Genomic DNA, 23,762 nt, shown 5'->3' with positions numbered 1-23,762 from the left:
CCAATCAGAGCGGGGCGCCCCGCCCCCCGCCCGCCCGCCAGCCAATGGAAGGGAGGCGCACGCAGCAGGCTCGTGCCCGACACCCCCCGGAACACAGCGCGAGGGGCGGGGCCTCCCGGCGCACCGCAGCCAATCAGCAAGCCGGGAGCCAAAGGTGTCCGCCCCTTCTCCCGCCGGGCCGAGCGGCCGCTCGGGAAGGACCCAAAGGAGCTGTCCAAGCTGAACGCCCGTTGACTTAACTCCAAATTTCGGTTGGAAACGGATTTTGAGAACGGTAAAGAACCCCACCGGGGCCGGCAGGAGCCGCGCTGGCCGCGGGGGCGGGCGGCGCTGGGCGTGGGGCGGGCGAGGCGTGCGGGGCCCGCGGCGGGCAGGCGGCGGGCAGGCGCGGCGGCGGAGGGCCCGCGCGGGCGCGGCCATGGCGGGCCCGGTGCGGGTGCCGGTGATAGACGTGCAGAGCGATAACCTGGCGGAGCTGTGGCCCTCCATGGTGCTGGCGCTGCGCTCCGCCACCTTCGTGGCCGTGGATACGGTGAGCCGGGGCGGGGGCGGCGGCGGAGGGGCGCGGCCGGTCCCGCGGGGCCGCTGACGGTGTGTATCTCTCGCAGGAGCTGAGCGGCCTCGGCGCTCGAAAGTCGCTGCTGAGCCCGTGAGTGCCCGGTGGGGTGGGGGGTGTGCCGCTCGGTGCCGGTGCCCGGTGCCCTCCCTCGGGGCTGCGGCCGGCCGGAGCCGTCACGGCGCGTTCTCTCGCCGCCAGGTGCATCGAGGAGCGGTACAAGGCCGTCTGCAGCGCCGCCAGGACGCGCTCGGTGCTGTCCCTCGGCGTCGCCTGCTTCAGGCAGCTCCCGGAGAAGGTGCGTGCGCGGGTCGCAGTGCGGCCGTTTGCTCTCGGTCCTTCCCGGGGAACGGGGAGCATCGGAACACGCTGGGAGATGGAATTCCCCGGTGGAATTGCCCCGGCTGTCTCGGCAGCTCCCTCTGACAGGTGTCCCCGGGCTCTTTGCACGCTCTCCCTGTGCAGTCCGAGAACACGTACCTGTGCCAGATCTACAACCTGACGCTGCTCTGCACCGAGGATTACGTTGTCGAGCCCCAGTCCGTACAGTTCCTGGTGCAGCACGGCTTTGACTTCAACAAGCAATATTCACAGGGGATCCCTTACCACAAGGGCAACGACAAGGTACAATCCCACTCCCTTTCAGACACCTGAGCCTGCTCTGCTACAGGGCTCTGGAAGTGTGCTGGCTTCCCTTGCTCCTTCACAAAGGTGGGCTTGCACTGGGGTCTTGAGTGCAGCATTATTCCTTTCACCTCTCTGCCGCTTTATACCCAGTTGTTGCAGTGGTTTTTCCAAATATTTGTGCCTCTGTTCAGAGCAAGTCGTAGCTGTGGGCATCAGTCTGCTGCTGCAGGCTCTGAGGCTCCCCGGGGTGAGAGCAAGTCAGGGTGCTAAGGCTCACTGACTGCTCCTTCCTCATGCAGGGCAATGAGAGCCAGAGCCTGAGCGTTCGGACACTCTTCCTGGAGCTCATCCGAGCCAAGAAGCCTCTCATTCTCCATAATGGGCTGATCGACCTGGTCTTCCTGTACCAGTGTTTCTATGCTCACCTCCCGGAGAGCCTTGGCACCTTCACTGCTGACCTGTCAGAGATGTTCCCAGCAGGAATATACGACACCAAATACGCCTCAGAGTTTGAGACTCGCTTTGTAGCGAGCTACTTGGAGTACGCCTACAAGAAGTGGTGAGCAGCACTCCAGTACTTGGAGCTTACAGGAGGAAAGGCAAAGGGAAACTCTGTGTGTGTTTATTTTTCCAGGCAGGGGGGCTGTGTCCTTTCACTGTCCCACTGACTGTAGAAAGGTGCTTTTCAGGTGACTCTGCCTTGTGCTTTTTCTGTTTCTAGAGTAGGTTTAGTTTTTAATAGGCCTTATCTGTTTGATGGGCAGCAGCTGAAAGAGACCTTCAGAACTGGTGCCAGCAGAAGACTGACCACAGTGACCTGACCTGAGATCTAATTGGGTAGGCTTGGCTCTGGTCTAGCAGTGCCACAGGGTCACAGCAGGAACACACACAGAACAAAAAAAAACCCAGGGCTGTCCTGCAGGGTCTGCTTGCTGTAATTCTCTTTTGTGAGGGACACTGCAGTTAAAGGGTGGGTGCTCCCTGCACTCCTTGACACTGACCAGCTCTGTCACACGTCCTGTACATGAGATGCCTGTGGCCTGCTCTGACTCCCATCACTTCCTTCCAAGCAAGGGTTGTGCTCTTGTTCAGGATGCACGTCTGTGCTTTGCAGCTTGGCTCCACATTCTGCAGGCCCCACGCAATCTAAACAAGCCCCTGGCAGTGATACAGCCCATGGGATCTCCACAGAGCTCAAGTCATGGTGTTTTGAAGAGAAATGGTATTTTTAGTGACTGTTTTATGTCAGGAAATGCCACTTTGACAGGTCTGAAAACATTCAAGATGGCTGTTCTCAGAACAGGAGAGTGCTTTGTTTTGACAAGATTAAAAAACTTTATAAACTGATGTCTTAAATGTTTTAACCCACAATTCTCATTAGGTAGAGACTTCCAGAAGTTTTGGGCCTTTTAACCAGCTCTTGGGACAAAACAGAGATCAGATTTTGTTCTCATGAGGTGAAAACCCCTTCCTTGTTACCTGCATTGCCCAGATTCAGCCTGCCTGTGTAGTGACTGCTGGATGGGCTGCACAGCACCTCATTTGGGGGCAATTTGTCCATTAACATTGTGAAGACAAACAGATATCTTAGTGCCCTTTTTAGTTAGAAAACCAAACTATGCATCCCTTTCTCTCATTTTCAGCTTCATCAGAGACACTTTTCCCTTCTTGTATGTCAGCATAAAAAAAAAAAGACAACCTTTAAATCAGCATGGAAGCAACTACTTACTAAAGCTGTTCTCCCAGGGCTGGATTTCTTTCTAGCAAGCTGTCGAGCTGGGGCTGGAACTCAAGAGCAGGAAAATCGTGGCGTTGAGAGTTGGTGGAGAGCAGTGTGTTTGCTCCATGCCCTGGTCCTGTCCCACAGTAACTGTGTGCTCCTCTTGTTCCAGCAAGCGAGAGAACTGCAAGCTGAGGGACTCCAGTGGGCAGCACCTCACTGTGGAGTTCTGCAATTACCCTGCCAACATGTCCCGGTACATCGACTACCGCTACTGCTCTCTGGAAGAAGAAAGTCACAATGCTGGAGGGGGCAATAATGTGCCTGTCTGTGAGAAATTTTCGGTAAGTAACGTGAGTCCCCACTCCGTCCCTGGCTCCATGGAAAGAGGCACATGTGGCCTGAGCAAGATGTGGTAGGAAAGCACCTGCGAATTGAATTTCCCCTTGCTTCACAGTACATGGAATATTTTCAAGCTTTAGGTGTTTTTGTGACAGACAGGGCAGTAGCTTGCTCTGCTTGGAGGTGGGGAATCCTACAGGCTTCCTTAGGAAGATTGTGAAAGGCCTAAACACTGGGATAGTGTGAGTTACAGTATCCATTGCTGTCTTGGGAGGGCTGCAAGTTCTGCATTAGTTTGGCTGTTCTACCAGTAAGAAATGCCACCTCTACCCTTCCCTGTATCTTCATTAGATATAAAAAATTACTACCTGTCTGCAGCTTCTGGCGCTGTAGCTTAGGGTGATCCACAACAGCTTGTCCTGGTGTGGCTACAGCAGCAAAGAGCCCATCTGATCAGATCATAACTGGCTTCAGGTGCTTTGTGGAGAAAAGGAGCTCTTCCAGATGTTGCACATTCTGGCACAGAACATAGGTTGAGGAAATATCTGGAAGTTTCTCATCCAACCACCTCCTCAGTGTTGCTCTGAGCCTTATTTGGTAAATTTTGAAATTGTGTAAGGATAGAGATTAAAAAACAACTCCAGGCCCCTGCTCCAGTGCTTGACCACTCTGAAAAATGCTTTCCTTACTTCTGTCTCTCTCCCTAGGCCTATGGCTGGTGTCCAAAAGGGGTGAAGTGTCCACAGTCTCATAACATTGACCTCATCATTGATGAGGATGACAAGCTTTGGGAGAAGCGAAAGAAACGGAAGCAGAGATGGAAGCATCGGAAGAACATGAAAGTGCCTGCAATGGAGTTCGAACAGGAAAGCTCAGGGGAAAAAAAGGAGCAAGCTCAGAACGGGGAGGAGGGACCACCACGGAAACAGAGCTGCTATAAGCCTGCAGCTGCTACAGAGCTGGCACAGATCACACGCAATGGAGAGGGCAGGCCCCCTGGAGGAGAGGGGGAGATCACCATGGACATGGAAACAGAGGTCAGCTCTGACACCAGCACTCAATGGGAAGAGAATCTGGGGAGCACTGAAAGAACTGGTGCCCATGGAGCAGCTGCCCTGAGCCCTTCTGCCAAGGGAAATGCCTCTGACAGTGACCAAGCAGAGAGGAAGTTTCCTGCTGGGTTGGGCTCAGCCAGTCACCCAGCCATCCCTGAGACTGAAGCTGCAGGAAAGGAAAAGGAAACCTATGGCCCTCCTTCGCAGGGGGGCACACACCGAGCTGGCTTTGATGCGTTCATGACTGGCTATATCATGGCTTATGTCTGGATGCTCAAGCAAGGGAAACACACAGATGCTGGTGCAGGGCCCTGGTTGCCAGACTGCCATAATAAACTGTACCTCAGTGGGAAATCAGTGCCACTGCAAATAGTGAAGAGCTTGTTTTCTAAATCTTCCAAAGCTCACAGCGAGAAGATAAAGTTGGCCTGGGACAGTGCATAGAGGTACAAAACTCCTCACTAACCTGGGCTTTTTTTCTCCTCCAAGTTTTGGAGTTCTTTCTTGCACCAAGAACTCGCCAAAAAGGGAACAGTTTTATATTCTTGTTTCTGTTTTAACATCTGACCGATTAAATCGCTCTCAGCTGGAGTTGCCTGTGTTCCTTAGTGGCATGCTTGGATGTGAAAGCAGGGATAAGGCTGAAAAAGGGGGAGAAGTGCACCTTTGGTTACAGCATGCACAGATGAGACCTTTGCTCCTACAGGAGAGAAGGGAAGGAGAAAATTTCTCCCAAATGGGCCAGCTGATTCTAGTGCAGGCGAACTGCATACAGAACCAAGTCATAGCAGGTCTTCAGACTTGTTCCAAGGGGAGATGCAGTAGGGCTAAAAGCCAGATATGTGATCCTGAGAAAGTGCACAGCTTACTGTGCTACTGAAGCTATTTAGGGCTAGAACACAGCAGCCACCATGGCAAGTGTCCTGGAGGCTGCTATCAAAAGCCATCTTATCTGGTAGGTCAACAAGCTATGGCCTGCTCTTTAGAGCAGTGTAACGCAGAGCAGGAAAAAAATCCTTGAGTCTCATGGATTTAATGGTGGAACACTTCAGTGAGATGCAGGAGAGAAATAATACTGACTGAGGATGACAGCTTTCACTGTGTATAGCTCAGCACCAAGTAATAACAAATACGATCTCAAGCCAGGTATAGATGCCAGTTGTAGTTTAAGTAGGCATTTGAGCCAGCTGTTTTAACTTAGAATTGTCCTCTTAATCACAACACTCAGGCCTTGATTTCATTTTTATTTTGAAAGCAAGTTGGGAAAGTTTACAAAACCCGACCAAGAAAAAAATTATGAAAATATTTAAGTGGATTCATCTTTGGTTACTTCTTATTGCAGTTCCAATAAAACATACACCATTTCTATAGTTCAAAAAAGTCAGAAGGTCAATCAACATAAAAACAAGACGTGCTTTCTTTACATATTCATAAATATCCGCAATATTAGAAAAGTTGTTTCGCAAAGATTTTTTTTCTGGCAGTGTTAACTTACTATTATACACAGGCTACAAACTTCTTCCTAAGCCTTTAATTACAAGTTCAGCTATTTACAGACTGCAAAATATTAAGACGTAAAACTCCTTCATAAATACGAAAATAGATCATCTCGCAAAGATCTTTATACTTAATCAAATATCTGGCTGCCCATTCTCCCCAAAAAAAGGTTATTTGTTTTGCATAGAAATGTAGTGACATGCAATATAAACAATAGCATTAAGTGCAAACAGGAATTATTCAAGTGTCTTTAGTTGTACTGGCAAAAAATACCAATGTTCTGTTACACATAATACATCAATGCCTCTCCAGCAAGTACAAGTCTGCTACAGCCCCTTGGCTGTGCTGCTTTTGAGGGGCAGCAATTCACATGCATTCTCTTGGCTGCATTTTATCAACCTGCAACCACGACAAAAATAGCTTATAACAGACATTTAAATGAACTCAACATAGATTTAAAGTGAATTAAAAACATCCTTGATCTCTTCAGGGAGATGTGTAGCAATATGTAGAAAGTACTTTAAAAGAACAAGAACTGTTCCTGTAAAGTCAAAATCATGGTAAAATCCAATCACAATAAAACTTTGTCACATCACTATAGAACAAGTAGTTTGCCGACCACATGTTCAAATTCATGTTTATCAGCAGCTGTCAGAAAATGGCCCTCTGTAGAAAAGCAACATCAGTAGGCAAAAAACCTAGGAGTTACTAAGTGTAGCCTAGATTCAGCTTTACACAGCCAAAGGGATGAGATGTAGTGACTTCCAGCTGCATCCAGACCCTTGGAAGCACTGGGTTTTAGCAACCCCTTTGTGATTTTTAAAATGACCTTTTACTCCAGTTTCATACACATGCCTCTTCCCATGCAGACCAATCCAGGAAAGGCCTGAGCTGCTACTCCTTGGCATTTCTATTTCTGACATCTCCACCTCAGTACAAAGAGCCAGAAAAGTTGATAGTTGTGCCCAATGCATGTCAACTGCTTGTGCTTAGAGCGGACATTTAAGAAAATAAAATTTTAGCTATGCTGCTCTGTAAGAGTTATTAAGGGCAGGGAAACATTGTAAAGACAGCGGTGTAAGAGAACAGTGAGGTCACTGCAATGGGTGCCCCGGAGGTACCCCAAGCCTGACTGCACAAGCTTTGCAGTCAGTGTCAGAGAGGGCAACAGGCTTCGTGATGAGGTGTCAGCACTGACAGCCAGGACTTTCTCACATGAGCCACAGGGCAGTCAGAGGTGTGCGTGTACTCTCCGGTCAGGCTACAGGCTGCTGGGGGATGCTGATCAGCTTCCCTCAGCCTGGTGATCCAAAAGTAAACTACTCATTATTGCTTTTTTGTCTGAAGTCACACACCTAAATTCATCTTGTGACAACAGAAGCTGGTGCAGATGGTTTCTCTCCCAGAACGTACAATTGTAGCAAAGATAAAAAGATTTAACAAAAAAAAAAAAAAAAAAAACAAGAGCAAGCAGGCACCAGGCAGGCAACTCGCTGGCAATTGGTTGGGTTCTGGCATTTGTTTCTCTGTCCTCAAAGAAAGTGACACACAGTGCCAGCCATACAAGCTACTCTGCACTCTACAGACACAATACAGAAGACAGAGACTAGTCTACAGATCAGCACCTTCAAGAAGCAGAGAGGCGTGGGCCAAAAGGGGTGATCTTAGTGAGCACAGGCGTTTTCTCTTTCAAACTGCTAACAACTGCCTAATGTGGCATGGACTGTATTAAACTACTGAGCAACACCAGGTTTCTCATTTCATTCACTGCAAAGGGAAAACTGCTCCTCATGTTAACACATGCTTCACTAGAGGAAGTCATAGTTGTAACTCACAGAATAGCTACTACCTACCCCTCTGGAAAGATACACACCCCAGCCACGAAAGAACTAAGGCTTTCTCCATCCTTTCTTTGAGATGGGAGAAGAATAGAAATACTCTGTCTTCCATCAGAGACTAGCTTACAGCATCCATCCTTACAAGAGATCAGGAAGAGTGTAATAGGCTACCTGGAGGAAATTCTGGACTCTGCTGCATCCCCATCTGCTCAGCAGGTGTGCAATGTTTACTTCACTTAGGAATGATCATATAGGTTAAAAAAACCCCATAAAATAAAAATTTTAAAATCCCATGGTTTTGGGATGATGGTAGTGGAAAAGGGCAGGATGTTGCACAAATGTCACAGAACAAGCTTTCCCATATATTGCATCGCAGAGCAGGGATCACATGCTGGTTCCAGCAAGCAGCATTAGAGGTCATGTTGCTGCTTCCTTTACAGGTACCTGCTGGTGGAAGGAAGTAAATAAATAAAAAAAAATATCATCCTATTCAGTGACAGGAGAAGCCAATAAAGAGAGCAGCTTCTTTCTGCAGAGGAAACAAAGTCAATTTGGGACCAGCTAATTTTCTTCAGTTTGACAATTCAAAGCCCTCTCTGTGAGTTGTTCTCTCTATGAGTACTTGTGGGACTACAACACTGCTGGTGACTTCCCCTGAGCAGGAGATCCCTGTCTTCTGTTAAGCAGGCTGGTGAGAAGCCATCATTACTGCAGTGAAATCAGTCAGATGGGATGTTGTACCAGAGAGGGAGGTGAATGTGACCCTTCTAGCTTAGTGCTAATAGTCAGTTGTGATGTAACTACTGCATTTAATTATTCTGCAGAAACAGATCATGATGTCCACTCAGCTCTTCAGAGATAAGAGCACACCCCCTGCCAAAAGCTCAGTACAGCTGGTACTTTCAGGGGCAGTTTCTTCAGAAGCCCAGAAATGGCAATGCCTGGAATATGCCTCTCTGTGCCCTGGGCAAATCTTCCTCCACATTTGGTCTGAGGTACATAAAGAGCTGTACAAGGAAGAGAGCTTCCCTGCACAAATGTATTAAACATCATTACTAAATCCCAAGGGAAAATGAAACACCAGGGAACAGACTCTTCTTGTTAATTGCAAAGTACTTGTCATGTGACTCAGCCTGCAGATTGTGACCAGCATGAGGGGTTTTGTTTTTGCTGCTTTTCAAAGAAGAGCTTGTTTAATGCTACAACAGCATTCAAAGCAGCTCTGGGACCAGAGAGCATTCCTATCTGCTCAACATAGCTTGGAAAGACTTCTGTGCCTGTTTCTAAAACAGAGGCTCTGACTCACGTGCACTGATGCAGAATGTTAATGAAAAATCTGCAGTGGCTTAGAGCAACTGGTCAGTCAGAGGAAGAGGGAAAAATCTAAGGGTCATTCTTTCTACTCTACATGGAGCTTAAGACCTTAAAATGCCCCATGCTGGAAATTCAGTCAAACTGTTTATATGGTGCCTGCTCTGGCTGCTGCCTCTTGGAAGGGCTGTGGGACCCACATGGCCATTCTGGCTGGAGTAGTTCCCCCTCCTAATGCAAATCAGGAAAGGGAATAAGCACAATTTGATTTAAAGTTTTATAAAATAATCAGTCTCTTCAGACACTGTCTGCAGCTATCTGTATGACAGCCAGCTTCCACCATCCGTTGAGTCTCTTTCAAATGTGAAGCCCAGCACTGCAGAAAAACAGCATTTCAGCAACAGGGAACAACTGTTCCCTCAAGGACACATTCAGCTTGAGCCCTCTCTTTATATGTCACAAGCTGACTTTGTGCTGCCACTTGCTGAGATGTTGGAGGAAGTCTGAGACAACAGGGCAGGACTGTCCCCATCCTGCTCCCTGAAGGGCCATGCCTCTCTCTTCAGCTCAGTGGAGGGGCTAACACTGAACAGAGGCTTTGTAGACTCTAACAGAGTAATTTTCAGTACATCATCTTCTACCTCCATCTCTTCAGAAGGGAGACAACCTGCAAACACTTGTGGGGAGTCATGTCCCTCAGAGTTCACTGAATTCTCAACTGTGAGCTTTTTGTAAGATAGTGGCCCAGACTGGACCAGCACTAATGGCTGATCACATGCTGCATCTCCACACGTGTTCTCAACAGGGCAAAACCCATTTTCCTCCTGGGCCACTGCCCCATCTGAACAGTCCATATCCTCTTCTTGTCCTGGTGCAAGAAGAAACTCTGGTCTGTGAGGCTTGGCATGAAAGGGGGGTATCTCTGACACACCATATTTAGTGCTACTCAAGAGTTTTTGCCGAACCTCTGCACCTAACTGGGCTGGGTCACACCTGCCAACAGTTGAAGACAGTCCCCCAAACAGGCCATATTCCTTGTGTGGTAATTCAGGAGACAGTGGAAGTGATCTGCATCTCCTCCCAGGAAGAAGGGAAAGTTCTTGCCAGTCTGTGCTATATGCCTGCCGGAACTGGGACTGGCTGGCTTTCAGGCCTCCACCTGCCTCTGGAGAATGCAAGTCAAACACGAGGGAAATCACAGACTTGCTTGGCATGTCAAAGAATTTGATCTTTCCCCCTTTGAGGTCCTCCCGGGCACTGAAGGGATTAACTTTCCGGCCTAAGCCTTTGCTTGGTGTGTAGTAGGGGTCCTGCACATTTATCTTCCTGGAAGGCTTGCGGGAGAAGATATCCGACTGGCTGCGTGACAACCAGATATTCCGACGCGGACGGGGTGACTTGGGTGGGATCTTATCATCCAAGGAACTCAAACGTTTTACTCCTGGTCCTTTGTCAATTGATCCTGAATAGAAAAAGAGAAATACTCTTAGCTTAAAGAAGCTCCATATAGCTGTACATCTGCTCACTGACAGAGCCTTCATGACAACTGTAAAGAAAAAAGCTGCATTTCTGATAATCCAAATGACATTCCATAAGCACCTCTGCTCCTTCCTTTTAAGCTCCTGCACAAACACAAGAACACCATTCTCCCCTCCTCAGCATATTTTAGAGCCCCTTCAAACCTCCTTGCTGCCAGTACACTGCCACAGCAGAGATGGCACAGGGTGGTGTTGGAGAAGAACAATTTGCATGTTTACAGATTTATCGTCGTGGCTTGCAGCAGAGGTTGCCCAAGGTATGTTGGTGCTACTGACCACAAAACAGATCCAGTATAAAACATAGTTGCCAAAGAAATTGGGACTTTTTCACCCTAATGGGAAATGTCTAAGACCAAAATAAATGCCCCTCCTTGTACCATGGAGATTTTAAATCATTCCATCCCAGCCTTCCTTCAGCACATTATCCAGTACAAAACTAGGGATATACGAGAGTCTGACCCTAATGAATAGGAGTTTAAAAGTTGTACATATGCCTGTGTATTTGCACTCACTACACACACACACACACACGTTTATAAAGAAAAGCTATATCACTAGAATAGTATGAGCAAATGGTGGATGTTAACTCCTTGAGTGTTTGGAACACGCATCTGTCACGGGCTCTCAAGGTGCCTCTGAAGAGCTGTGTTAGAGCAATAACAAATGAGTATAAAGAAGTGATATCTCATTTTGATTATCATTTCCAGAATAAGCACATATGGATTTTCACTTTTCCCTTTAAATACTGCCATGGTTCAGACTACAGTCTGAAAGAAACTCTGTAGGAAAAGACTATGCAAGTCAAAGAACAGCATGTAACACTTCTTTGAGAAGTACTTGTTTTGTACATGTACTCCAAACGGAGAATGCCAGTAAAATGAAAAGAAACCCCAAGCCCCAAACCAAAAAACCCAACCCAACAAAAAACCCTAAACAAACAAACAAATTTCCTTTTAAACTCACACCTCTTTTTGATGCTTTCCAAGTGTGGGAGAACTACCACATGCATTAACTCTACGTGGTTTGAAGTACAGAATAATTATTTCAATCTATGACTCTATTACAGATCAATAGGTATGTCCATATGTTGCATATCTGTATATCCGCATAATATGAGAAACTATTTTAAATGTACTCTTAAGTTTCTAATGCCAGAAGTGTACTAACATAAAACACCCAAGTCAGAATACGGCCCAGGCTACAAGAGTTTGCTCCCCACACCAGGTGGCACCAGACAGCTTTAGAGAAAACCTTTCAAGGCCAACATTCCCAAGCAGACCTGGGACTCATCTTTTCTCGTCTTTCAGAGTATTTCTAGGTACTTTATAATACTCTTGCATCTTCTGTGCTCTTCCTCCTGAAGGAATTTAAGAAGCCTCTAAATGTTACATGTAACATACACCAAAGAAATTATGTATATGTATGGCAGCGATAAATAAAAAGTTGATAGATTTTCATATACTATTAGCAACTTACAAAACCATTTCCAAATGAATGCTATATTTCCTCCCAAGAGCTTATCAGATAATTTAAAAACAGCTGTTTTTTCAGCAAAGGACACTCTGCAACGCAAAGTATATAGCATTGTTCCAGAATAGTTTTCAAGATTTGTGTAAAATCATTCATAAACTGTAAATTATACTATATACAGCCAAAATGCCAGTTTTCAAAATATGAAGCTTTGTCTCCTCTTGCTGTGACCACACAGCAATGTTTGTGCAATACAGGCACTTACCTTTTGGTTTTCTTTCACTGTTGTCTAGGTTCAAGAACTTTCTGTCTCTCTCTGAGTCCTCATTTCTCAGGCGGTTTAACATTTCCTCCAGTGTTTTGACAATATCAGCAAAAGAAGGACGCAGCTTTGGATCCATCTGTGAATGCACACAAATCAAATAAGTCCATGTGGGTTTGGTACATGTTATTCTGCTTAAACAGTGGACAGACAGAGGGACAATCTGGGGAAACTGAGGAAATTTGAAACAGTTTTAAGTTTGTTGTTGTTGCAAAAAACCCTGTTTAAAGAAGGGGAAAAGCAGTATTCTGTCTATTACACCTCTCACATTCAATTATCAATTTGTAAATATTCTATGAAGAGGATAAATTTTAAATTGAAAAGGTGGGAAACTGTCAGATTCATGGCTGGTGAGGGGGGTTAGTTGGTTTGCTTGAAACAGCTTGCATAGTTCAGGATTGCTTTTTTTCTTTCTTTCTGGACTCTGGTTATGAGAGATTATGTACCTATGTTATTTCAAAAGGATTACACAAAACAACATGGCTATGTCAGTCTTTAAAAGATTGTAATTCTTCCATCATCTCCTTGTGGCTTTAATTAAAATACACCTAAATGGCACTGCTGATTTTAAAGCTGAAAATGTTGTATTTTTCCATCTGTTAATTAGCCATACTACTCAGTGTAGTGGTCTATCTTGTAAGGAAGCAAGGGTGGTTATATAATTTAACAAAGTTATAAATTAGGAAAAAAAAAATCCATCTTTCCCAGGTAAAATATTCCCCCTGCTCATCAGTATGTATTAGCCTGTATTTCTCAGTATGTATTTATATATTCACTCTAGCAGATATGCATCTCTAAACAAAGTCCAACACTAAAATTGTACCACAGGGCAAGCAGCTTCATTTAAGCAGTAACTTTGAAGGCATTTCATCATTTTGAGCATTGACCCTGCATGTATGTTATAGGCTACACTACTGTAGGTAACAACATCTAATTCAGCAGCTGAAAGTTAACTTCATCCCAGTAATAAAAACAATTCTGCTTGATCTGATTGCTGTTTCCAGCCTTCTAAAGGCTTTTACAAAGTGGGCAAGCCCAGACAAATCTCACCTCTGCAACAGGAACAGTGATGCTTTGTACACAACAAACCCCAAATACCTCCCTGATACTGCCCTGCAGGTTCTTTGAGATGGATCTTTCTGAAGAGAACTGGTATGATCAGCAATGCCAGAACACCTTCTAGCAACAAGGGGTAAAGGGCTAAAAATTCCTATGTACAGTAATGAAAACCAAACAAAGAAACCACACTTGAAGAGCTCCAGAGCAGCAAGAAATTGTTCTGAAGCAGCAGCTGCAATTTCCTGGCATTGGAAAACATATTTTTCTGCATTCCGTACTTCACTGAAAGAGTAGGGCAGGGGCAACAGTGAAGCACACACAGTACTCTGACAAACGTACTAATTTGGGAAGCTTAGGGAGCTGTTGCAAGCTACAGAAGTTAGAGGAAGTAAAAAGAGCTCTCTGGCTATTTTCATTTGTGCTAGATAAGATCCAAGACAAGAGCAGCAATGGAAAAGTTACTCAAAGCAGTATTTGCCTCTTCCATCCCTGCACAGTCCAGATTTTGCTCAAATGGAAGAGAAGGTTCCTTTTCAAAGCATCAGTTGCCCACAGCTCAGCTCATCTGGTAAGCTTTTTGCATGATCATTTATGAATAAGTTTATTAAATATTCCCACAAGTAGGCTTATAATTGTTGGGGAGCCTTCCTTGCAGGTGCTTATTTACAAATCTCCCCACTTTATAACAGTAAATTAAATTTTAATCCACTACTCATATGCATTAGTTTCTACTGGTTTTCTTAGGGTGCCTTAAAACACATTTCCTGGCTGTAGAAAATCCCAGGGCTTTGTATATTTGCATATTTTGCATATAAGCTGGGCTATAAAGTTCACACCTTGTTAACCTATTAAATTATCAAAAGCTATATAAATGTCCATGTCTCAGTGCAAATTACCACACTGATCACCTCTTACTGAAGCACAGCATGCTTAGGAAGATATAAGAAAGCCTTATCTGTTTACCCCCTTTTTCCTTCTCCTAGGTGAGTGGTATGTGAATTCCAGCATGCCCCACACTGAAATCAGCATATTAATGGCTGGATCACAAGACAGTAATTTCCATTTCAATTCAGTGAAGGGACATTTATTATACAGGAAGCTGCATTTGACAATAATGAGTGGGAGAAAACCCTTTTTCTCTAAGCACACCAAATTCTCACATGAAAATACAAGGTCACTGCCCCTTCCTTCATGAGCAGTTTACTCTGAATTTCTGAGCTGAAAAATTACTTTGAATCATGCATTGTGTGTTTGGATGCAGTACCATTTCTGGAGTCTGCAGATGGGAGTTGAGATTTCCAAAGTCAAATCCTATTTCTAACCAAACCCTTTAGTGCTCATGTAATCAAAACACTTCATAAACATAAGCCAGATGTACCACTATTCAGGTGAAGCAAGCTCTGCTGTACCAAGGTGAAATAAGAGGAGTTAAATAGCTCGTCCATAGTAAGTTCCACAAACGTTTTTAGAATTAAATTATGCCATGTGGTGTCAAGAGCAGCAGTCAGTCATTTCCTCCATTTTCACCTTTATACCATTCTCTCCTTCAGCACTGGCATTTTTACTAACATAAAGTAAAGAGAGAGGTAGGTCAAAAATAACCATCAAACAGCACATAGAGATGAGACTTCTTAAAAGCACTCACTTGAACAGTGCTGGCATCAGTTCCAGCACAGCCTGGTTGGGAATCCAGGGCCAAGTTTTGTGCAATAAAATTTTTTAAAGTTGCGTTTACTTTAGTTGAACAAACTGGACATTCCCAACTTCAGCTGAAAGTTGTGGAAGCTCAGGTTCTCTTATTTTACATAAACTGGTTTACTGTACAATGGTACTAGGTAACTCTGTTCCAGGACAACCAGCAGAAGAGATCTACTGCCCTGGAGTTTTCACAATCAGGAGCCAGGACGGTATCCAGCACTCTCACAATTTAACTTGAATGATTGCCAGAAAATTTTCTCCATACAGCACATGACCTATAGCCTTACAGATATTAAATCATTTCGGTCCAAGTTTGAATTTTATGACACAGGCTAAGGATTTGGATGTCAAATTCTTTTTCAAAAGGCATCCTATAGACACTTTAGAGTAGTTTAATGCCTGTTTTTGATTTGTTTTCTCTCTCTGTTTGTGAGAGCAACTGAGTCCTTCCTTCATAGCTCAGTAGATTGGTATACAACAACAGCTGGATTTGTCAGTCCGAGGGTTAGCCAGTGTCAATGGCATCAAACTGGTTATGATCAGCCTGAGCAACCTGCAAGAAGCTGTTCAGTGTGCCAGACCTGTTTGTTTGGCATGACAGAACACAGAATTGCAAAAACACAAGACAGACCTTTTTGCAAGGCGAAGGGAAGGATTATAAAAACTGAAAGGGACTTCCTGGGTTGTCAGAAGGTACATTGCTTCTATAGGTAGGCTCTTCAAGTCTCTTCTGTAAATGCTTTAAGCTTTATCTTCAAAAGCCAGAGGGATTTAGAGAACTCCAGTTTAAGCCTCTCCCCTTCAAGTACAATACTCACGTTACAGCAGTTGAAGGCCAGCTGGAGGAAGTCAGGAGGACAGTCTCCCACCATGTGCTGGAAGGAATCATAATCTAATCCAAAATTCTGTACAAATGACAACAAAGCATAGAGAAATTAATGAGGTCTGCTATCTTGCTCGATGCATGTTCTTTTTAGGAGGTCCCTATGTGAAATTATCAGAAATAACCATGAACACCTTCTCAGCAACCACATAACAGAGGAGTCTGAGCAAACTTCATGCACACTCCAAACTGCAGCATTCCCAGTGGGAATTATTGATACAGGATACCTGTAAGAGAACGGGCTGACATCAAAGCCCATCCTTCTTCATGGATTCAAATGCAATCCATTGCACTTGAAATGTTGCCCACATGGATTTAGAAACAATAGCTTATACTGTGATGCTTCACTATAGTGACTTCCATTGTGCAAATTAACAGCCTGCTGTAAAACCAGAGGCTTTGCTATGATGGAAATGTATCAGTTAAAATGGCTAACTTTTCACTGGATGGTAGACTGGTAATACAAATTATCCAGTCCCTTAAGCACACATCTATAAAATCTGAAGGGCAGACTAAAAGAGAATATTTTTATTTTTTGCAGTTCAAGACGTAAACAATTTTCTATTTTCATAAATGGAGGGAGATAGACAATTTGGAATAACCCTCACAGAGGGTCAAAAGCTGCCCTGCAGATGGGACGAATAAAGTGAAAAGTTTCTTTAATTAATCAATTATAACTCAGATCCACAGTGCTTAGCAGAGTCCACACAAAACTAAGGGTGAACTTATTTTTGCTGTTAACACATCTCCTGCCCCTTTCACAAGGGGGAGCTGCTTAGTGCACGCAGTGTGCCAGAAGTGCCTTATTCTGAACCTGGCAAGAAGTCTACATGAGCTATCACTCCACAAAAGGAAGGGTTTGCATTGCAATGCTCTCGATGTCCTGCCAGTTAGGGGCAGAAAGGATTCCCATGAGGATTGCAGCTGCACAAAGTCTCTGAGAAAGTGTCTTCAATGGAGCTTCCTACAGTAACAGCAGAAAGAGCAAAAGCCCTTTACAGGCTATTTTTAATGTCACACCTATTCATCCTATCTTTTGACAGCCGTGGCAGACGTTCTAAAGCCTGGGCCATTATCATGGCAGACTCACCACCTCCCACCAATGTTATAAACATAACCACTTACCTCTGTGCGAGGGAGATAGTCTGGGTCTGCCTGTATTCTTGCTATAATCTCACACAGAATTATGCCATAGGAGAATACATCTGCCTGAGAGAAAAAGAAAAAATTAATAGACACATGGTTCAGCTATGAATACTCAGCATTCTTATCTGCCACTGAGTTTCTCCTTATCCCAAATGGCTATCATAAAACAACGAAACACCACAGCCTTACAACACTGAGCAACTAGATTAGAGCTAACATTTTCCACGTGAAGAAACACAGCCTCATAGAAAGCATTCTTGTTGCAAAAATAACAATGACAACTTTAAAACTTAAAAAAAACCAAAACAAAAACCAAAGCGCTCTTAATTCAGCAGCATAAAAAATTAAAAAATAAATCCTTCCTTGCACAAAGAATGGTGAAGTTCCATTTGATGTCCTACACATCGGAATAATTAAAAACATAACCAAAACATGACATGCCTATATATCACTGTGGTTAGAAAAACAGGTCTAGAATACACATGATCACAGCCTAGCCAGAACATTAATGCTGTTTCTTAAAAAAATTACATTTTTCTCTTCTCACTTCAGTACCTTTGGAGAAAACTGTCTTCCCAAAGCTTGAGATATGTAGCAGCACTGGGTATCAGTGCTCATTTTCCATGACACTTAGTAACCACTTATCTGACTACCCCTGGAGCTGCACAGTTCCTCAGATTTCCACCCACCTGAATTTTTCAGGTAATAAAATTTAGCAAAAATGCGGAATACAAGTCTACACGGCAGAAGCGTGAATCCCTCATCCCTTATGCATCAGGCTGATGCGGTATGAGACCTCATATACTTCCTCTTTAGTCCTCCCTGTGGTAGGGTTAGTGAAGAATGTGGCACCATAGATTTGGGTACTTTATTATTAATTTAGGTCAATTGAAACTCTTTAAAAAGCTTTGAAATGGTAATTATTGCATTCATTACTGAGGTAATTACTGCTTTCCTGCAAGTCAGAAGTACCACCAATCAAACAGATTATTGACTACTAGATATAGAGAGGTACAGGATGTGGGCTTTATCACAGAAAAGGTACATTGACAGGGCTGAAGTAATGGGGAGAAAATCTTGTGTAAAGAAGAGATTGATTGAAAACACTGTTTCTAAAATTCAGTGTGATCTGATCCTCCTCTGAAAGAAACATTTCCCAATGACACAAACAGGAAAACTTACAAGTACCTTTGGAACACATTTTGTCTTATCAAGGTATCTTACCTTAAGACATGATGGTTTATTTTTTATATTTATACACAGACACATACATACATACACCCATATACATACACACACACACATATAGAATTGTGCAAGTTTACATAGACACCTTTTACTTCTACCCCGATTTCACTAGTGTACAGTCAGGGAAGCACCTTCATTATATTTCTCACGAGAATTTGTGAAATTAAATTGTGTTAGGTCAACAAGACATTACCATATTTCAGCATGTGGGGTGTTTCAGAATGGAAATAGCATAGCAGAGAACAATCCTAAAACCAATTCTATTTCCATATATGATTACACACCATGAATTAAATATATAAGCTATTCAACTCTCACTCTTCCTTAGTCTGAATGATCTACAGAATACAGATAAATCACAAGTGAAAATAAGAGTTTTAATATTATGGGAATTCTAAATCATGCATCCAGCTACAGAAGAGAAACATTTGACAACTAACTGTGTTTATATCATGTACCTACCTTTTCATTGTAGGGCTCATCTCTGAGAACTTCAGGTGCCATCCAGAAGGGTGAACCCACAACTGGTAACTTCTCACTATACAGATATGGGATAGATATGGAGGGGAGGTGGTGGGAGAGAAGGAAGAACCATTAATTAAATGCTCAAGCATTGCTAATAACTTTCCCAATCAATTACTTCAGTCAATTACTCATATTTTATTTCCAGTTTTTAAGTGCTCAGTCACTTTAAAAGAATTTTTTATTTTAAGGTTACAGATGTTCAATAGTTTTTATTACCAAACTCTTGGCAGAGTTGGCTCCTTCATCTATATACATCAAAAGGTTTGTAGACATCAGTTTTGGGCTAGATGCCAAGTTCTCCATTCATCCTGCAAGACCTGCAGGTATCCCATCCCTACATGTACATACAGCTCTGCATGAAGTCAAACTGTATTTAAAATAAAATTCTGCAAACTGTATTAAAAAAAAAACCAAAACCAAAACAACTAAAAATCAAGATTGACCAGATGAATTCTTTAATACGGAAAAAATTAAAAGTAATCAGAATAGACTTAATTTGAAAAATCTGCAGTTTCCATAGGGCTGAATACCCAGGCCTTAAGAAAGGCCTCCAGACTGTCACCTAGCTGACCTTGAGAGAATATCTATTAAAAAAAACCCCAAAAAACCAAAAAACCCCCACAACAACAACCACAACAAAACAAAAAACCCACAAAACACCGCTGAAGGCCTCAAAGTAGCATGACTTGTTACCAGCCAATGGGAAAAGAACAAAACTGCATTTGAAAATGGAGGTAAAACTAGATAAAACCAAAATAGTGGCTAATGTTGCAATTATATTGCTTGTTTTATTCTCAAGCTACCTTAACCATACTCTCAGTTTTCAGGGCACCTCAAAGCTGGGTATTAAGGACACCTTAAGCACCTCTAGTGCCTTCCTGATTTTGTGATGGGTTCATCCAAATACAGCTGAAGCTTTCAGCACCTCACAGGGTGCTCCACAACAATTACAAGATACACAGTGGCTGTACTTATCAGTATTTTGGAAATTAGGACGTTCACTTTGTTAAGCTTTTAGATCCAATATTTCACCAATATTAAACCAAGTTTTCAGACCTCTCAAGACATTATTTTAGGATATGTGCATTTTAAAAATGGTGCATAGCTAAGATGAGCTTTTATTGTTTTCTTTGCAGTCAAAAGTGCTGGAAGGCTTTTATTTATTTTACACAGAAGCACACACTGGAGAAAATCTGACAGCACAATTCACAGTCAGAATACTCTGAAATACACAAGTCAATATACAGGGAGAACAATGAAATCCTTGTCCTTGATCCCCCTAATGCAGGGATGACAAAAGGATGATATTCAACTGTGACAGTAGCTTGTGACAGTGACCTGTGCATTTCTCAGATGAGTTAAGATTATTATTTCATCCTAGGGAAAGTAAAATGGTAAGCTACTGTTAGACAGTCATTTTATAATTAATTTTTCTTTACTCTGTTATAAACCTGGATCTTAACAACTAACACAGGTTAAACTAGAATAATGCTGGAATACCACGGGATATGGTTTATGAAAATGGAAAGAAGCTAAAGTTGCTTGAAATCAACAAATGACATTTATTACAAAATCATCCCAACCCAGAATGCTGGACAGTATTTTTGTGTTTGCTTTGTTGTGTTTCAGGTTGTTTTTAAACTCAGAATTCTCAAGTATCAGCTTAAAAGATCTACCAAAAAGCTTGAGCAAATCCTCCAGCAATTGGAACATTTTTGAAGAATAAATGTCACCACTAAATATCAAAATTGACAGTATTTAAGGCTGGAACATTTTGGCTATCCAGCCTGCAGTTCCAGACTGAAGACTGAGGGTATTTTTTGAAAATTCTGTATCAGAGTGCAATAACAGCCTCAGGGAACTGGTTCACTAGAGCTTCTGACCTGCAGCTGTGCTGCAACTCTCACTTCACTTAGATTAACTCACATACCTGTGATCAGGAATTTTCTCTGCTAAACCAAAGTCTCCAACTATTGCTGAGTATCCATTCTCATCATGTTTTATTAAGCAGTTCTGGAAAAAACAAAACAAAACAAAAACTAAATAGAAGAGTTATTGTCTGGGCATGAAATCTCTATAAGATTCCAGATTAAAAAGAGATAAAACAAACAAGACTACAAAATCTAGTTTGGAAGATATTAATCTATGAGAAGCTTTTGTCTGAGAGCAACAACCCTTCTCCCCTACCCTCCCCCTGCACAATCACGTCTGTCAAACTTAAGATGCTGCAAACAGCCTTCCACTTAGCTAATAATCCACTTAAAAACTTGCTGAGAAGGCAGGCAGCCACAGGCAGCACATACCCCACTAGGTTTTAACAAGAATTAAGATGATTTAGCTCCCTTATGCTCAAATATGCAATACATTCTGTTCACTATGACACCTTACAATTTGCCTGTACCTGACCAGAATACAAGATCAGAGCAGACTCTAAATGTCTTTAAATATTTTTTACATTAACTAGTGAAAAGGAACTTGCTGCTTTACAGTGAACTTTCATCAGAAAATACAACTGATCATGACCAAGTTACATGTGCTTTTAGAGTCTCAAACTTCTTTATTTTACAGTACATCATAAAACATAATTTAAGAGAAAAGTCTAATAGGCAAAAGCTGACAGTCTTTTCCTTTCAGATGTGCCCTTCAGTGCCAGGATGGAGGGCAACTTAAGGACACACACAGATAATACTGCTGTAGCAGCACCACATCACACACAGGGTATTATCGATTTCTTTTTGTTATTTATTTACAACTCTGGGAAATATACTTTGACCATTCCAGTACCACATCTTTTCCCATTTCACCAAATGAATAGATAGCTGATTCCCTGCATTTTATTCTGTCCTGCAATAGGTGGAACAAGACAGAGAATTCATTCCTTTCCCACATGCCTGGTTCTGTATCCTTCTGCAGGCAGTACAATAGCAGTGACAGGCAGCAAACCCACTGCTGACTCCTACTGAGTGGTACCCTGCATTAATTAGCTAAACAGCAGGAAACACTTTCTGGCTTTATTGTGCTTGGATATACAAAAGCGCCTTGCTGACCCCAGAGCATTAGCTTGTCTGTATAATGCAACTACCAAGAAAAGTGAGTCCCTTGTCTAAAAGATCAAGTTCAGGTCATCACTGTTTATATTATTCAGAGACAATTGTGGCTCAGGCCATGAAGTGAGTGTTCTTCCTGCCAATTAAAAGGTTAAGCAAGCCACTCCTGGGATCATGTAAAGAAAATGCATGCCAGCCTCTTGAAACACATGCCAGGCTCCTGAGATGCAAAGCTTTATTTGTTTAGCATGACTCAAGTATAATAACTACAGTCAGTTTGGGGATTCACAAACATGTACCAAGTTAAATCAACTGTGCCTGCCCAAAGAGCAGCAAAGCTTCTCAGCTGTGGGCTTTGTTATCTTTTATCAAAGAGCGCATTCATTCAGCTCGCCTCTCTCTAAACATTTGGTCACTGTAAGTGGACTTAAAACTGAGAAGGATAAAACTTTACTGAAAAATCTTACTCAAATGATTCAGACAAGTGGAATTTCACTGCGTACCACATAGGAACAAGTCCATGAGGACACCAAAGATTTTGCAGTGTTCAAGAAGGCAGATACTATTTTATGCAGAAAAAAATTCATGTTACTTTTCAGCCATAAATTTCTCAGAAACTAAGGATGATTCTTAATTCAACATTAAAAAAAACACTTTATAATTCATTAACACTAGTTTTAAAATCTAGAGTTCCTTCTTGCATGATACCTTTGACTATTTACATTTTGTTCATTTTGAGAAGCAAGACTGCAGTACTTAATTTCACCTTCTGGGTTTTATGGATTATTGTTATATTCTCCAATAACCCCTGATCTCCAAAATTTCAGGGAAACATTTAAATCCTTACTAAGAACTATTTGCAACATAACTAAAAATCTGTCCACTGATCTTATCCACAATAATTTACAAGGCTACTTTGATACCAAAAGGAAGCTTAAATGAAACATCATCCTGACAGCAAATATTCCTTCAGCTTCTTACCAGTATCTAATCACATCCCATTAGACAGTGATACATCACCAACTGAAGCTGAACAATCCTACCCCCATGAAGCCCCAGGCAGTCTCAGCTTTCAGGTACAACACTGAACTATTAAACAAGTAGGTTATTCCTAGATAAATCATACATAAAACCAATGCTGCCTGACAGCTCTGAGCCCCTTCCCCGATGAGCAGGATTTGCTCGCAGCAGAGCCAGGCTCCCTTTCAGTGCAAGTGTTTGGAGAGACACACCAGCACAGACACTCCACTGCTGTGGGGTCCACAGGTCCTGCAGGAAAAGGCACTGGGCAAAAGCCTTGGGCAACATTCCTGCTGCAGAGTACTGATGAGATGTTCTGCTGCGGTGGGCTGCACAATGTTAAATTACATAAAGAAGGAAGCTAAATTGTTCTCTCTCATTAGTGGATGTTTGTCTTTTGTTTGTACATGAAGAAGTGCTGAGTGCCAATTTAAATTCATTAGGATACATATTCCAGTACAAGAGTGACTTTTTTATTCATACTTAAATCAGCCACAGGCAGGTGACACGCACCATACAATAAAATTCCAGTGTCACTACAAATGCTCACAGTAGTGAAACTAAACTGATTTAATTCAACTGGGGCAAATTTTTACCTAGCTAAGCACCAATTTCCTGGAACCCAGAAAGAATGAAAGCCTATTCCTAGCAAAATTAGTAGTAATACACTACTACATACACTAGCATGGTCAGATGTCACTTTGCCGCCTGTACTGCTCATTCAGGGCAAGGTTGTGCAGATGGTAAAGCTGCATTCTGTGCTGACATTCTCCAAGTGGTCAAGGTTAACCCTCAGCACCACACTTGCCCCCCTAGCAATGCCATTACACAACACTGTGCCAAACCCACAGCACAGATAA

The 23,762-nt window shown here is 43.0% G+C and overlaps 2 protein-coding genes across 7 annotated transcripts in view; one reads left to right on the top strand and one right to left on the bottom strand.

Moving 5' to 3' along the window:
* Positions 1 to 364: 364 nt before the first annotated feature.
* Positions 365 to 4,891, top strand: TOE1 (target of EGR1, exonuclease). The gene is made up of 7 exons (XM_085067727.1): positions 365 to 532; positions 609 to 649; positions 758 to 854; positions 1,022 to 1,180; positions 1,483 to 1,742; positions 3,076 to 3,247; positions 3,953 to 4,891. The coding sequence occupies exons 1-7, from the start codon at positions 419 to 421 to the stop codon at positions 4,742 to 4,744; spliced, it is 1,635 nt and encodes a 544-aa protein (XP_084923853.1). The 5' UTR covers positions 365 to 418; the 3' UTR covers positions 4,745 to 4,891.
* Positions 4,892 to 5,524: 633 nt separating this feature from the next.
* The window catches only part of TESK2 (testis associated actin remodelling kinase 2), a 115,654-nt gene continuing 97,416 nt past the window's right edge, over positions 5,525 to 23,762 (bottom strand). For all 6 annotated transcript variants that reach the window (XM_085067723.1, XM_085067722.1, XM_085067721.1 and 3 more), the window contains 6 exons: positions 20,766 to 20,848; positions 18,773 to 18,848; positions 17,042 to 17,125; positions 15,852 to 15,938; positions 12,220 to 12,355; positions 5,525 to 10,408 (listed from right to left, as the gene is read on the bottom strand). In XM_085067723.1, the coding sequence (XP_084923849.1) occupies positions 9,396 to 10,408; positions 12,220 to 12,355; positions 15,852 to 15,938; positions 17,042 to 17,125; positions 18,773 to 18,848; positions 20,766 to 20,848 (1,479 nt within the window). In that variant the 3' untranslated portion in view covers positions 5,525 to 9,395. The remainder of the gene's footprint in view (positions 10,409 to 12,219; positions 12,356 to 15,851; positions 15,939 to 17,041; positions 17,126 to 18,772; positions 18,849 to 20,765; positions 20,849 to 23,762) is intronic.

Source organism: Lichenostomus cassidix, chromosome 8 (genome assembly GCF_008360975.1).
Source record: "Lichenostomus cassidix isolate B80296 chromosome 8, HeHo_3.0, whole genome shotgun sequence".
Lineage (NCBI taxonomy): Eukaryota > Metazoa > Chordata > Aves > Passeriformes > Meliphagidae > Lichenostomus > Lichenostomus cassidix.
This window is presented reverse-complemented; position numbering and strand designations above follow the sequence as displayed.